Source organism: Protopterus annectens, chromosome 2.part1, assembly GCF_019279795.1.
Source record: "Protopterus annectens isolate FY-2018-M chromosome 2.part1, PAN1.0, whole genome shotgun sequence".
NCBI classification, from domain to species: domain Eukaryota; kingdom Metazoa; phylum Chordata; order Ceratodontiformes; family Protopteridae; genus Protopterus; species Protopterus annectens.
In genome coordinates this window covers 945,014,348-945,029,980 of record NC_056729.1, presented here as the reverse complement: position 1 = coordinate 945,029,980, position 15,633 = coordinate 945,014,348, and the positions used below count along the sequence as shown (strand labels likewise).

General features: G+C 46.3%; 1 protein-coding gene across 1 annotated transcript in view; it reads right to left on the bottom strand.

Moving 5' to 3' along the window:
• LOC122794923 (probable ATP-dependent RNA helicase DDX60) overlaps positions 1–15,633 on the bottom strand; it is a 2,818,219-nt gene that overhangs the window by 1,890,247 nt on the left and 912,339 nt on the right. Inside the window, exon 12 of the mRNA XM_044063516.1 lies at positions 5,699–5,880. Within this exon, the coding sequence (XP_043919451.1) occupies positions 5,699–5,880 (182 nt within the window). The remainder of the gene's footprint in view (positions 1–5,698; positions 5,881–15,633) is intronic.

The following is a 15,633-nucleotide window of genomic DNA, read 5'->3' as shown; positions in this document are numbered from 1 at the left end:
CACCCATGAGGAATGGACCAGCAATATGCACCTCTTCCACCATGTAGCAGACTACCTGGAGGTACTGGGTACCATAGACTGCATGCACATCCACATCAAATCACCACCTGGTGAGCAGGGTAGGGTCTACAAAAACCGCAAGGGATTCCACTCCATCAGCTGCCAGGTTGTGTGCAATGCCCAGGGCATTATCATGAATGTGTGTGCTGGCAGCCCTGGAAGCTATCACGACTCCCACATCTGGCATTCCTCACAGCTGTATCAGGGATTTGCCAGGGGGAGATCCTGTATAGCCATCTGGTGGGTGATGCTGGTTATGCACTGGAGCCATGGATGATGACACCCATCAGACATGCACACACACACACACCTGCTTAAGAATGCCATAATGAGGCACACACACAAACCAGGATCATTATAGAGGGGTCTATATTATAAGATCGGCGGTTGAAAACATTGAACACCATATGGTCGATGTCTTCAAACATCAACCTTATAAAAAGACCCCCCCCAGAAAAAGAAAAAAGTACTCCCGCACCCCACGCTACTTAAATATACCAACTTTGAGACCGCATTACATCGCAGTAAATGGAAATCTTCCTTACGGAGATTTCCGTTTATGAGTTCGAGATTCTCAGCGTTCACTATTCTCGTGTCGACAATGTCAGATTCGACATTGTCAGCTTTTGAGATTCTAATATAGTCCCTTATAGAGCATGTGTTTGGAATGCTCAAGTCACATTTCCGCTGCCTTGACATATCTGTTGCAGCATTGCAGTAGTCTCCAGCCACATGTGCACACATGTTCATAGTATGTGTCATGCTACACAATATGATCCTGCGGAAACAGCTGCAGCAGAAACAGCATGGGGAAGGGCCACACAGCCCTCCACCATTGCCATGATCCCCACAGGCACAGAAGGACTTGGAGCAGAAACCCCCTGAGCCAGCTCCTGTAGGCAGATAGAGGCATGCCCAGTATGCCCTGGCCTTGGCATATAGGCAACGCATAGCACACACATTGACACTGTAGGTACCCAGGGACTGACACCTCTCTCCGACCTGCACACACACTAAAATGGATGAGACACACATCACACTACCTGTAACTTACCATGTATAGGCAGTGTACTGCATGCATCCAACATAGGCAGCCCTCAAGCACCCTCCACACAACTGCCGCAGGCACAAGGTAATTCAATCTTCTTAACAATAAATGAATGTATTAGTATGTTCTGGTAGCATATCCATGGTATTGCTGCATGCATGCAAGGGAATGGAGTGGCCTACTGGGATAGCAGTAGACAACTGACAGCTATGTGGGACACCAGGAAATGTTTGCCCAATACTGGCCTCCTCAGACTATGCAGTAGTACCCAAGATGACAAATCCCACTGCAGTATATGTGGTGGGCCAACTAACTGGGGGGGGGGGTCATAGATCACAGGCATGGATGTCAGTGTGGGGGTCCTACTCACCCCTCAGCCTCACCCAGCAAGTCAGCAGTAAAAATCTTAAAGAAATGTCTGGTAAAGACCCACAAATGGCAAGAATGATGAAATACCCCCCTACAAGCTTACACAGTGACAGCATAGCAGGTCTTGCAGTTGCAGTTAGGCTCTGAAGGGTAAGAAGTCTAAAACTCAAATGTATCCCTTTACAATCTGACCTGTGGTCTTTAGTGATATGACTCTAGTTCACAAGACAGGGCACAGTAATATGCTAAATGGAACCAAAATGTAAAGCAAATATCAGCACAGTCTGTGCAAATGTGTACAGTTGACAGGTGTGCCTCTTCCCATATTCCCACAGAAATGCAGTAAACATGTATGCTTGCATGGAAATAGCAGCAGAGCACACACTGCCAGGGCTGTCCCAATACACATGATAACTTTTTGCATGTCCACAATATGCAGGGGTCAATGAGCTATGTACATGTGTGGTTAATACTGTCAGGAGTTGGCCAGCACTTACTCACGGCTGTTGTGTTGTAATAGCCTAGGTACAGTGGTGTCTTTGTCAGGGCCATGTTCAGAGAACTGCAGTGCCAACTATTATGCATGTCAGCTACACCTACAGTAGGAGATATACACACTGTCCAGATGTCAATATCTGTTAATGCAGGAAAGCTGTACAGGTCATGGACCAGGGACCAGACATATGGACAGTGCACAGCTTGGAGTAACCTACACAGTGCCTACCATACCTTTCAACTGTACAGACCTACTGCAGAATGTCCAGAGGTTTGCATCATAACTGTGGTCTGTATAACATGAAATAGTGGTTGCCTGGCAATTCATTGGCAAATCACGCAAGACTAAAGTCAGAAAATAATGACAGATTGTAGTGTCAGACTACATACCCATAAAAACATGCATGCTAATGCAAAACCTGTTACTGAATCACCTTTCTATGTTTGTAAGGCCAATTCTTAAAAATGATCCCTACATTTAGGCCTCCGACCCCAATCACTTGTAGCATTGTCCAGATGTCTGGCTCTCAGATGTTGAGGTACCTGAAGGTCTGTGTACTGCCATTGTATAAATGCTGCAAACTTTCTGTGTCAGCACTGACAACATGTCAGTGGCCAACAGCCATACCCCTGGAATGACACAGGTTGTCACAGAAGGAGCGCAAGTATGCCTTGTATATCTGTTCTGCTTGTCCTAGCATTGCATTTGCCTGTCAACTATTTGCCAAACAAGAAAGGGTCATGTCAAAACAGCAATGGTAGACAGTGGGGAAGCAGAAATCAAACGCATAAGAGCAAGCAAGCAATTACCAAACTAGTCTCCCAACTGTCTATGTTTGGCAGAACAGTATTAACAGCCTGTCACCATGTGTGGGCCTTTGTCTGACTGTCATATTTTGGCCTGTGCAGATGTCAGTCTGTGATGGCATGAGCCTCATTATAACATAAAGCAACACAAACCATCTAAGAACCACAGCAAGTGGAGTGGTGCAATGATGGACAACCTGCTAAACAGGTACTCTCAGAGGTGTGAAGTCCACAACCATGTGTGTGATGTAATGGCATGTACCCCACCCACATAAGAATTATAAATACATAGCAGCCACTGTGGCCAAAGCCTGTGAATGGACTACAGAAGGACAAAGAGACACATGTAAGGGGAAGGGGAACCACTGGCCAGACAAATGGAGAATGTACACACCAGAACAGATTGTGCAGTAACATAGGTGCCATGCAGTGTAAGGGGTCAGTAAACATCACCTGCAAATACACTTTCAAAAGTCGATCATATGGTCACGGATATGAATGAGTTCATCATTTTCCATTTTTAGTACAATATTATAATCCTAACCCCCAGCCAATAATCCTCTATTGTCAAAAACTTTTGAAATGCCCAATAAATCTTTACATATGCTATTTAAATGTCTTTTCAAAGTCTTGTTTTCAATTTCTGTTCTAAACTGAACATGGATTTTCTTAGATTCTCTGAAAAAAAGGCTTTAACTACATCAGCATTCCACAGAGTACAGTCGTTTTTATTGTCATATTGACTCAAAAATGTTTTCATTGCCTGACCATTTTTATTTATTTAACATTTGTTTACTGGGAAAGTCTGACTTGGAATAAAGCCATTTTTCAGTGGAGGCCTGGGGAGAAATGCTCCAGACGCATGTCTTTATAACATGGCACCCTAGGCGAGAATTGAACTGGAGAACCTCTTACTGTGAGGCAACACCGCAACTGCTGCACTTCTGCACCTCTCGCAAAGTGTCTTTGCTTATATGAATGAAAGCTCTTACTGAAAGCTCTTACCTTTGATGGAGAAGTTCTTAAAGGTAAAATAACACTCTCCTATACCTCATGTATTTCTATTTCTCTTTCTTCCTTGGAGAAAATCCTAACAGTATAATTTCTTATTTGTTTTGTAACAGTTTCTTTTCCTGATGTCCCTTTTTTTTCTTTTTCCTTCACCATATCAGCATAAGTTTTTGTCTTACATGTCCTGTTTTTTTGTATCAAAAGTACCTCTTCATTTTGAATTTTGACCATTATACCTCCCCATGCTATATCCTTGCCACTTTTAGGTTTGCTTTCCTCACATAATTTCTCTAATAAAACATCCTGCGACCCTCCCAACTGGACAGCTGCAATAACACATCCCTAATCATGCTAGTTCTCTTCCTGGAATAGCTGCTGCTGAAAAATCTCTTCTGAATCTGGAAAAGCCTTGCCTGTCTTTTCTTTGACTATGCACCCTTCCACTGTTTCAAAAATATCCATAGAACACTCAACTGTCTTCCTACCATCATCTCTAACCACTGGAACTCTGCTAGAAGCCATATATGCCTTCCTTATTGATTCTCGGACCTTAGACAAATATAGAAGGCTTGACTACCTTCTTTTCTATCCTCTTATTTCAAAGCATTTTTAAACTGATTTGAAGGCTCGACCACCTTCTTCTGCTCCAAATCGCCACCGAGCAACTCTCTCAACTCCACTGCTGTAACTCCCTGTTTCTCTTAACAGCCTCTGTGCAATCAGAAACAGGAAGTGTAACCACAAAAATGATCCCCCTCACAAGGAAGAGAGTAGGGGAACTTCTCCAGTGCCATGGCCAAATTTCCTCTAAAAGAAGCCCATCAACAAAGTATAAACAAAATGAAATAAAATAATAATAATAAAAAATAAATAAATATATAAATACATTCCTATCTCAGATTTTGTGCCTGAATAGAGCACTACAACTCACCTGGTAGCAGACTGAAATCATCTGTACCTTGATTTTCTGCTGCTGAAGCTTCAGGTCACAGATAGCAATTAATCTCCTAGTCCCTTCCTGACAATATCTGCCTATGAGGCATCTGCATTATTTGACTTTGAGTTTCTCAACGATATCACACATCACTTCAATAGGAAACCATGAGGCATCTAGTTTGGTAATCACTATAGTCTCATTCATTCCACCTACCATTTCATGATTATCTTCTATCCTGATGTGAACTACTTAACTTCAAAATTCTGACAGACACCTTTCAATGGAGAAAGGAATTCTCCTTGTGTCCTGTACATATGTATATCACCATGTGTATTATGAAACTCGTGAACAGACAGATCAAAACAAAACATTAAAGCAGAGATACTGAAGTAGTTTACATCATACAGTATCAAACAGAGAAAAATAATGCAAATTCCTAAGATTATATATGACAAAAGCAAAACACACTAATGGATGTGACACTGCCAAAGCCATGTTGCCAAAACCAAAACAATATTACATAATAGAAAATGTCAGAGTATAGTGATCGGTACATACACAAATCACAAATGCAACTAAACACCCATTTCATGACATTTTAGAAAAATCAGCTACCACTCACTCTGACAACAGTCTGTAGCATTTATGCTGCAGGCTTAATAAAAACAGTGAGTGAGAAAAGATTCTAACCTAATTATGGGCCCACATTTCCTATTACCTCCTTTAAATTTGCATCTTATTACTATCCGTGTAACATCTAAGTTTTGAAGAAAAACAGTCATTGTTTTACCTTAGCCCATCATTACATGTTACATTACTGTACTTATCTGGATTCTGTTTAGCTACTATAATGGCTTCATTTAATACTGGATTGAAGTTAAGGGATCTTAAGCATTTAACCAGTAAATAGCCGCTACTGAGGAATTTTGCTTTTACAGACTTTAAATCTATGTAATACACAGGGTACTTACAGTTGATGCCTTTGTTTTGTTTGGTGCAGATTTACTCTTGATTAGTGCATCTTCCTTTCTGTTTGTTGGAATTTGTTTTGAAATATTCCCTTCGAGTGACTGACCATAAAACCTAAGAAAGGCATTATACTTTTGTTTGTTTCTAAGCATCCGACGAGCCTCCTTTGGACCACTGGGCTTTTCTAAAGTGAACATAAAAGACAAGAAGAACTGATATGGGAGAAAAGCACATTATGACACATATTGGCCAAAGGCCGAAATTGTGTTTATTTCTAAATTATCTTCTGACCAAAGGCTGAAATTGCGCTTGGTTCTAAATTATCATCTGAGCTTTTACTGGGTTATTTCTAAAGTCAACATTAAAAAACAAAAACTGAAGTACAATACTGACCAGCTGTCACTAACAGCAGTACAAATTCTTTATCCCCTAAAACTACTGGCTGTTTGTTATGTAAAATTCTCCAATTTTGGACCTTTGTCTACCCTTGTTTTTTTTTTTCCTTTTCTTTTTTTGCTTTGTATTTTATTCTTGAGCAAAGAAATTGAGATCTGTGCTGCAAACCAAGAAGCAGTTAATGTAACTACTTCCAGATAGTTAGGAATTCACCTAGACTCAGCTTTAATATTTCAAAAGCATATCACAGAACCAGAAATTACAATGGGAAACCATCTAAGGGGCTGTTATAATATCCCTGGATTCCCTCTCTACAGAAGAGCTGCTGCTCAAAATATATATAACCCAGGGAAACTTCCAAGTTGGATGCACACTGATCAATGGGTTTATTAGAGCTCTCCCAGTACGAAAAAAAGAAGTTATGTATTCACCATAACGTTCCATGTTTGTTGTCCATCTCACCCTTCATTCTTACTGGATAGGTTTGCGGCCGATCCTTGGCTCCGACTCGGCCGAATACACTAGCTCGAATTTCTAAACTGGCTCGTGGCAGAGTAGGTATCCCATCATGCAGTGGTGCAATCTCCAGATCTAGTTTGCTACTAACTATTACAATGACTAAAATAACCATATGACATCAGATCAAGGAAAAACAAGGAGAGTCAAAGGAACTCATTTATCAGAGGAATCAATTGTCCACCAGGTCCTCTAGAAGTCCTTGGCTGGGGGAAGGTGGGAGGGTTGTAAGGATGAAGGGCGAGATGGACAACAAACATAGAACGTTATGGTGAGTACATAACATCTTTGTATGTTGTCCTATCTCGCCTTCATTCTTACTGGATGGGACAGCATCCCTAGCACCTTTTTCTTGGGTGGCTCACAGGAGAACACCTTTGAACACAGTGGAACCAAATGAAGCTCTGTCCCTGGAGACCAAATCAACTTTGTAATGAGTAATAAACATATGAGGATTTGCCCACATAGCAGCAGCACAAATACTGTCCATTGACATCCTGGCCTGAAAAGCAGAGGATGTTGCCAATGCTCTGGTTGAGCAGCCTCTAATTTTGAATGGCAAATTTCTGTTATTGGAGGTGTATATAAAAGTGATACAATTTGAAAGCCAATTTGAAAGTGTGACTTTTAAAACTGGTATGCCCTTTTCTGCTTCAGTGAAAGAGATAAACAACTGGTCTAATTTTCTGAACTCTTTAGTTCTATGGAAATAGAATCTGAGTTGTCTATGCACATCCAATTGATGGCGTTTATACTCTGCCTTGTTGCTATGATTGGGAAAAAAGACTGGAAGCTCAATAGATTAGTTTAGATTGGATTGAGAACTAACCTTAGGTAAAAAAGATGGATTAGTTCTTAACAATACCCTATCCTTATGAAAAATCAAATATGGTGGTTTGATTGATAGTTCTTGCAACTATGAGACTCTTCTTGCAGATGTTACCACTACTAGAAGTATAGTCTTCCAAGAAAGAAATCTGAGGTCACAAGATGAGGCAGGTTCGAATGGCGGCAATGTTAGATGAGACAGTACAAAATTTAAATCCTAAGGAGGAAGAGATTCTTTAAAATGAGGCCTCAATAAAGAAGTGCCTTTTAAGAATGCTTTACACAATCTGTGTGACATTTGGTTAGGAGAAAATTCACCAATGTGGAAATTTGAGATTGCTGCCAGTTGGACTCTAATTGTAGCTGCAGCCGAGGCTTGTTGAAAAAGCTCGGTAAGAAATTCTAAAATCGAGTGAATTGGAGCAGAGAAGGGGTCAATGTTACTGGTTTGTGCCCAATAGGAGAACCTATTCCTTTTACTAGTATATAATTTTCTGGTAGAATCTTTATGAGAGGATATCAAAATGTGTCTGAACTGCTGGATTGAAGTCTTGAAGCCTGACTAAGTTTGGAAGTGGAGCAGCCATGCTGTCAAATTGAGGGTGTGGAGAGAAGGATGAAGTGTACCTGACATATGGGTCAGAAGGTCTGGAACTGGGTCCAGAATCCATGGCTTCTCCTGCAGATGAGGCCAGAGGAAAAGGAACCAAATCTGACAAGGCCAATATAGGGCAATGAGTATCAGCCTGCTTCCCAAGGATTTTGTTCTCTGGATGACTTTGGGTATGCGGGGAAAGGCATAAAGAAGTCCCAAGGCCCAATCATGAACAACAGAGTCTCTGAGTGTCTCCCCTGGAGGGGGGGGGGGGATTAGGGTAAAGTAGCTGCTGCATTTGGTATTCATGGCCCCATTTCCAGAAATCTCTTCTGCTATGCTGTGGTTTAGAGACCACTAGTGAGGCATGAATATCGCCCTGCTCAGCTTCATGTTGGATTTCCCCTGGATGTGCATTGCTACTAGAAAGCTTTGGGAAGATATTGCCCATTGCCAAACTCTCAGGGTCTCCTGAGAAAGTGGGTATGATCTGGTTCCTCCTTGTTTGTTTATGTACCATACCACCGACATATTGTCTGACTGGATTGCAATCATCCCTAGTGGAAGAGAGTCATGGAGTGCCTGCAACTCCAGAAGCACTGCTCTCATCTCTAGAACACTGATGTGCAAATGGGCCTTGTGGTCTTGCCATATGCCTTGGACTGTCCTTCCCAGATAATGCCTCCCACCCTATCTTGGAAGTGTCTGTGGTCACTGTAGCAACAGGTTGTTGTGGAATAAAGGGTCTCCCAATGGTCAGATGATTGGACTGAGTCTGCCACCGTAGATCCCTCTGGCATGACTCCATTATTCTGATCAGATGGGACATAAGAAGTTCCTGTAGCAACCACTGAGAAAACAGGAGCCACTAAAGGATTCTCATATGCATCCTGGCGAGAGGAATAAGAAGTTATGTACTCACCATAACATTCCATCTGAGTAGGTATCTTCATTTGTCTACAACCTTTGGGATACGGATCCGATCTCGGATCCAAGCCGGCAACTTCTACCACAGCATAGATCCGAGCTCCTAGCTCCTCCCTTTACCCATAATCCCCTGCCAACCCTGACTGACCTCAGATCAAGTTTGCCCCATATAACCACTTGCTAGTGTGTCCCGGAAGGGACTCATGTAAGACAACTCCTACTTAGAAACATATTGGTCAGGGGGAAGGCGGGTAGGATGGTTGCAGACAAATGAAGATACCTACTCAGATGGAACGTTATGGTGAGTACATAACTTCTTAATCTGAAGTAGGCACTTCATTTGTCAGCAACCTTTGGGACAGAGTCCCCAGCTACCTGAATCTTGGGTGGCCTTCATGGAAGGATATTCCGGAGCACTGCAGAGCCAAAGGACGCCCTACCTCTGGAGACAACATCCAGTTTGTAATGGCTGATAAAAGTATGGGATGAAGCCCAAGTGGCTGCGGAACAAATATTATCCAAGGGAACCCTAGATCTAAAAGCAGCCGATGTAGCAACGGCCCTAGTAGAATGAGTGCAGACTCCCTGAGGTGCAGGCCGTCCCGAACTCTGATATGCTAAGAGAATACAGCTAACTATCCATCGTGACAGGGTAACTTTAGAAACTGACTTGCCTAGGTTGGTTTTGGCAAAGGAGACAAACAACTGGTCGGATTGTCTATGACCAGCCGTTCGATGAATATAAAAGCGCAGTTGTCTATGCACGTCCAAGGAATGCAGCTTATACTCTCCTTTGCTCTGATAGTTGGGGAAGAACACGGGAAGATTAATAGATTGATTAATGTTTGCTTCAGAAGATACCTTAGGCAGAAAAGACGGATTGATCCTGAGGTAAACTCTATCCTGATGGAAGGTCAAATACGGTGGTTTGACACAGAGAGCCTGAAGTTCAGAGACTCTTTGGCCGAAGTAATGGCCACCAGAAAGGCCGTTTTCCAAGAGAGGTCTGAGGAGGAAGGTACCCTTAAGGAAAGCTTTACAGAGCTTGGAGGTAATAAGAGGGCCAGACTCATGCCCTACATGCGAAATTGCTGCTAGTTGCACCTTGACTGTAGAACAGCTAGCCCCCTCATGAAAAAGGGTAGTTAGAAAATCCAAAACCGATGTTAAAGGCGCTGTAAAAGGATTTAAATGACGGTGCTCAGCCCAGATGGAAAAGCGTTTCCACTTACTCCGATAGACCTTTCTGGTGGATGGCTTGTGTGCTGCTACTAGAATGGCTTTGACTGGTGAGGAGATTCCGGAAGTCCTTATCAAGAGTGGTACTGGAGGAACCAAGCCGTCAGCTTGAGGTTGACCAGGTTGGGGGTCGGAAGACCCAGGGGGTGAGTAATGAGATCCGGAAGAGGATCCGAAATCCAGGGCGGATGAATCAGGTGAGACCATAGGTACGGGAACCACGTCTGACGAGGCCAGAATGGGGCAATGAGGATCATCTTGCTCCCCAACCGACTGGCTTTCTGTAAACGTTTTAGCATCAGGGGCAGTGGAGGGTAAGCGTAAAGGAGACCGGGAGGCCAAGCATGTACTTGAGAGTCTCTCGGGGACTCCCCCAGAGGGGGGATTAGGGCGAAGTAACTGTTGCATTTGGTGTTTGAGGGAGAGGCAAAAAGATCACAACAGGGTTGCCCCCATTGGGCAAATATTCGCTCCGCTACTAGAGGATTGAGAGACCATTCGTATGGAGTCAGGATTGTATGACTGAGCCTGTCTGCTAGAATGCTGGACCTTCCCGGAATGTGCATTGCAATGAGAAAGCGGTTGGTGGATATCGCCCATTCCCACACTCTCATGGCCTTGCAACAAAGAGGATAAGACCTTGTTCCCCCCTGTTTGTTGATGTACCAGACCACTGACATGTTGTCCGTATGTACTGCAATCGTCCCAATCGGAAGAAGGTCGTGAAGTGCCTGCAACGTCAAAAGCACCTCCCTCATCTCTAGGACATTGATATGCAAGGAGGTCTCTATGTCGTTCCACGTGCCTTGGACCGTTCTGCCTGAATAATGCCCCCCACCCCCACCCCAGGCGAGAAGCGTCCATGGTCACTGTGGCGATGGGAGGAGGCATCGAGAATGGACGTCCCGTGTGGAGGCTCGGGGACTGGAGCCACCACACAAGTGACCTTCTGCAAGTCCTGTTTAGGGAAATGGGATGGTACAGAGGGTTGCGAGACAGGGACCATTGCACCTGAAGTGTCCACTGCAGGACCCTCATATTCAGACGGGCCAAGGGCAGCAGAGAAATTGCTGCCGCCATGGACCCTAGAGCCCTCAGGACCAATTCCGCCGGTGGAGCTTGAAGTTGGAGGATGGCCTGTACATGCAACCTCAGGTTCTGAAGCCGATCTGGAGTCAGAAAAGCAAGCATTAGTTTGGAATCCAGTCTCACCCCCATGAAATCTGTAGGAGCCAGAAAGGACTTGGCCATGTTGACTGTCAATCCTAGACGTGGAGCAAGATTGAGGAAGTAATCCCTGCATGAACAGAGCAGATGCCTTGTAGGGGCGGTAAGGAGCCAGTCGTCCAGGTACGGAAAGACCTGAATTTCCTGGAGTCTCAGGTGGGCCACTATTGCCGCTAAGACTTTGGTGAACACCCTGGGGGCTGAGGTGAGACCGAAGGGGAGGGCCCTGAACTGAAAATGACTGGCTCCCAGCCGGAAGCGGAGAAACCTCCTGGAGTGTCTGTCCACTTGAATGTGATAGTATGCATCCATGAGGTCTATCGAGCACATCCAATCGTTCTCCCATAACAGGGGGAGAACAGATTGCAGCGTGACCATCCGGAACTTTTCTGTGGGTACTTCCAGGTTCAAGAGAGAGAGGTCGAGGATGGGCCTCAAGTCCCCCGTCTTTTTTGGCACCAGAAAGAACCTGGAGTAAAACCCTAATTCGAGCTGATCTAGGGGGATGGGTTGGATGGCTCTTTTTTGTAAAAGCTGCTGAATTTCTGTAGCAGTGCCTCCCTCTGACTGGGTGGTACGTCAGGGAGGCTTCTGGTTTTGGGGGTTACAATAAAGGGAATTTGGTAACCTCTGGATATGATGCGAAGCACCCAGCGATCTGTTGTTATGGACTCCCACATTGCTAGGTGCCTCGAAAAATGCCCCCCCGACTGCCTCCAGAGTGGAGCAGCCGGGCAATCCCTCAGGGGTTCTGCGTGGGCCTCTCAGAGAAGGGTTCTCTGGATCCAAAATTCCTGGGACCCCCTCTGCCTCTAGGGCGGTGTCCTCCCTGTCTTCCTCTGCCACGAGAGGACTGGTTATCTGCAGCAGACTGGGATTGATGCGATTTCTGGAACCACATCTTCTTCTGACCTTTTTGGTTCTTGGAAAAGGACCTCTGGGGAGCAGAGAAGTGGACTCCGATGGCAGACAACATCTTCCCGTCTTTCTCGCTCTGGACTAAAGTGTCGCGAACGGTTTTGCCAAACAGAGCAGAACCATCAAAGGGGGCATTCGCAAATGAGGCCTTAAAGGGTTCTGAGAAGTCACAATGTCGGAGCCAGGCTTGTCGCCTCATGACCAGGCCGACTCCGCCAGCTCTAGCAGCTCCCTCAGTGGCGTGAGACAAAAGCTGCATAGAGGTGTTAGAAATGGACCGTAGAGTGGACATTCGGGAGGAGTACAGTTGTCTGTCCCCTTCCAACATGGACTCTGGGGGGGAGGCAGCGTATTCTTTGATCAGATCCCGCTGCATCCGGATGACGTGTGCCATATAGTTCAGCGCCCTCATCGAGAAGGTTGCTGAACTGAAGACTCGCTTCCGAAGGCGGTCCATCGCACGAGACTCCTTGCTCGGTGGGTGGACCGTGGGGCTCTCCTGAGCCAACTCTCTCTTGGTGGCCGCCGCCACCAACATGGCATCCACAGGGGGACCTCTGCTCCAATGGGTTCTCTCTGTGGGGGCACTCAAGATCCTACCCGGATGCTTGGGGACTGGCTCTACAGTGTCCGGCTCCCTCCAAGCCCTGGTGGCAATAAGGTCCACCAGGGGGTCGGGGGGGACACCCAAGAGGTAGATGGCCCTGCTTCAAATGCCTCTAGGAATACGGACTCATCGGACTTGGGGGCAGACCAACCCCCCCTGATCCTAAGCATTTCCATGATGTCTCCAAAGGAGACATCCTCGGGGGGTGACCTTGGGGAGCCTTCCCCTTCATCTAAGTCCGTATCTTCCGTAAGGGACTCGGGGGAGTCCACATGCCTCCTCTTACACTTAGACTTGTGAGGAACCTCCTCGGGGGGGCTGTCCAAGGAAGTCTCACCAGCAATGTCATGTTCCGAAGGAACATCCCGAGGCACTGAAGCAGGCTGCCCCAAAGGCCGGGTGATGGGAGCCTGGACCAGCTGAGAGGGAGTGCAGGGGGGAACCAAAGCCAGGACCAGAGGTCCGGATGCACTCAACAGTGTCCTCTCCACCGCAGCGAAAGCCGAGGGGGAGCCGCCCTCCATAGGATCCGAGAGTCGACTCCCACCCGGATCCGAAGCGGGGACTGGACCCGGGGCCGAGACCATCGGATCCAAAGGACCCGCGTGCTCAAACAGGGACGGAGCCGAATGCACACCGAATCCCTCAGATCCGAAGCTCGGCCCGCGGCTCTGAGAGGTCGGATCCGACAAACTCGAGGGAACAGTCGGAGCCGAAGTGCCCAGCACTGTCGGCTCCGACTCACCCCCAGATCCAACGCGGCTCGGCTCCAATGCTCCAAACCCGGAAAACGGGTCAGAGAAGGAGCGATTGGAGCAAAGAATGGGGTCGAGCTCCCCCCCAGAGAGGGGGGAGGCAAGAGCACTCCCATCTGCAGCTGGGCCTGGATGAACCTCTTCATCATCCGGTCCATGTCTGCATCCAACATGCTATAAGTGGACCTCGAAGTGGCCACCGAGGCAGGCCTGGAGTGCCGCCTCGATGACCTCGATGAGGACCGGGTCACCCCCTCCTCGGGTCCCGGAGAGAAGCAAGGGGATCGGATCTGAGGAGGAGGCGATCCAGAAGCCCTGGAGGGAGAAGCCCATTTGGCGGGTGGGGCCGAGGAGGAGTCCTCGGCCCGCCGCTTATGGTGCTTCTCAATCTGCTTGTCTTTCTTGGCCTCCCTCTCCTCCGGAGCCGAAGCGGGAGGTTGAGTCCCGACCAGAGGGAAGGGAGCAGGAGTGGCCGCCACTGAGGGCTGGATAGTGGCCACAGAAGTACCGGAGGCTGGAGCCTGATCTGGGGGCAAAAGGTCCGCCAGAATCAGCTTCGACCTCCGGTCCTTAAGTGCCCTGGGGTTGAATGCCGCACAAATCGCGCATCCAGAGGAGAGGTGTTCAACCCCAAGCCACCTAACGCACCGAGTGTGGCCATCCGCCGGTGAAAGCTTATGGCCACACTCGGTGCACTTAGAAAACATGGTTTTAGGGGCCTCAGACATTTTAAAAAGGAAAACACACTCACCAGGCCCCTAAACACACCACACACACACACACTACGACCAGCGAGGAAGGGAGGATAAAAGGATCACAAAAAAAAATAAAATTTAGTTAGCTAAAAAGGGCTATAGGGTACCTAACCACTCACTCTCACTCACAGCAACAGAAAAAAAGGAAGAAACTTAGCAATTTTTTTCTCACAAATTTCGATCCACCAGGAGCTCAAGAACCTAGCTTGTAGCTTGAAGCATGGCAAACTAGATCTGAGGTCAGTTAGGGTTGGCAGGGGATTATGGGTAAAGGGAGGAGCTAGGAGCTTGGATCTATGCCGTGGTAGAAGTTGCCGGATCGGATCCGAGATCGGATCCGTATCCCAAAGGTTGCTGACAAATGAAGTGCCTACTTCAGATCTAGAGTTATGATTGAAGCCATGGTTCCTAGAAGTTTCAGAACTACCTTTGCCTTTACCTTGTTCTTGGGAAGAAGGCGGAGTATTTGCTGTCTAAGGGCAAAAATTCTGTCAGGTGGAAGACGTGCCATCATAGAAATGGTGTCTAGGTCTGCGCCTATGAAGATAATATGTTGACAGGGCAACAAGGCAGATTTTTTCAAATTGACTGTTATGCCTAGCTGAGCACAAATTTCCAATGTCACATCCCTGGCTTCCAGATACGGAAACACTTGGAAACCAAGATGTCTCAAGTGAGCTGTTACTACTGCCATGCATTTGGTGAACACTCTGGGGGCTGTAGTGAGACCAAAGGGCAAAGCTCAGAACTGATAATGACTGACTCCCAGCTGGAAGCATAAATGACTCCTTGATGCTCTGTCCATTTTTATGTGGTAGTATGCATCTTTGAGGTCTATTGAGCACATCCAATCATCTTTCCCTAAAAAAGGGAAATACTGACTGCAGTGTCATCATTGCTGAGATCCAATATGGGTCTCCAGTCCCCAATTCTTTTTGGCACTAAAAAGAATCATGAGTAAGTTCCGAATCCTACTTGGTCTGTGGGGACTATTTGGATGACTCTTTTGCCCAGCAACTTTTGAATTTCTATAGTTGCTTGCTCCCTTAGACTGGGTGGAATATCTGAGACTGTTCTGATGTGTTGGAGAGGATGGCAAAAGGGAATGGAATAGCCTCTGGATATTATGCTTTGTACCCACTTGTCTTTTGTGATATTTTGCCAGGCTTCTGGG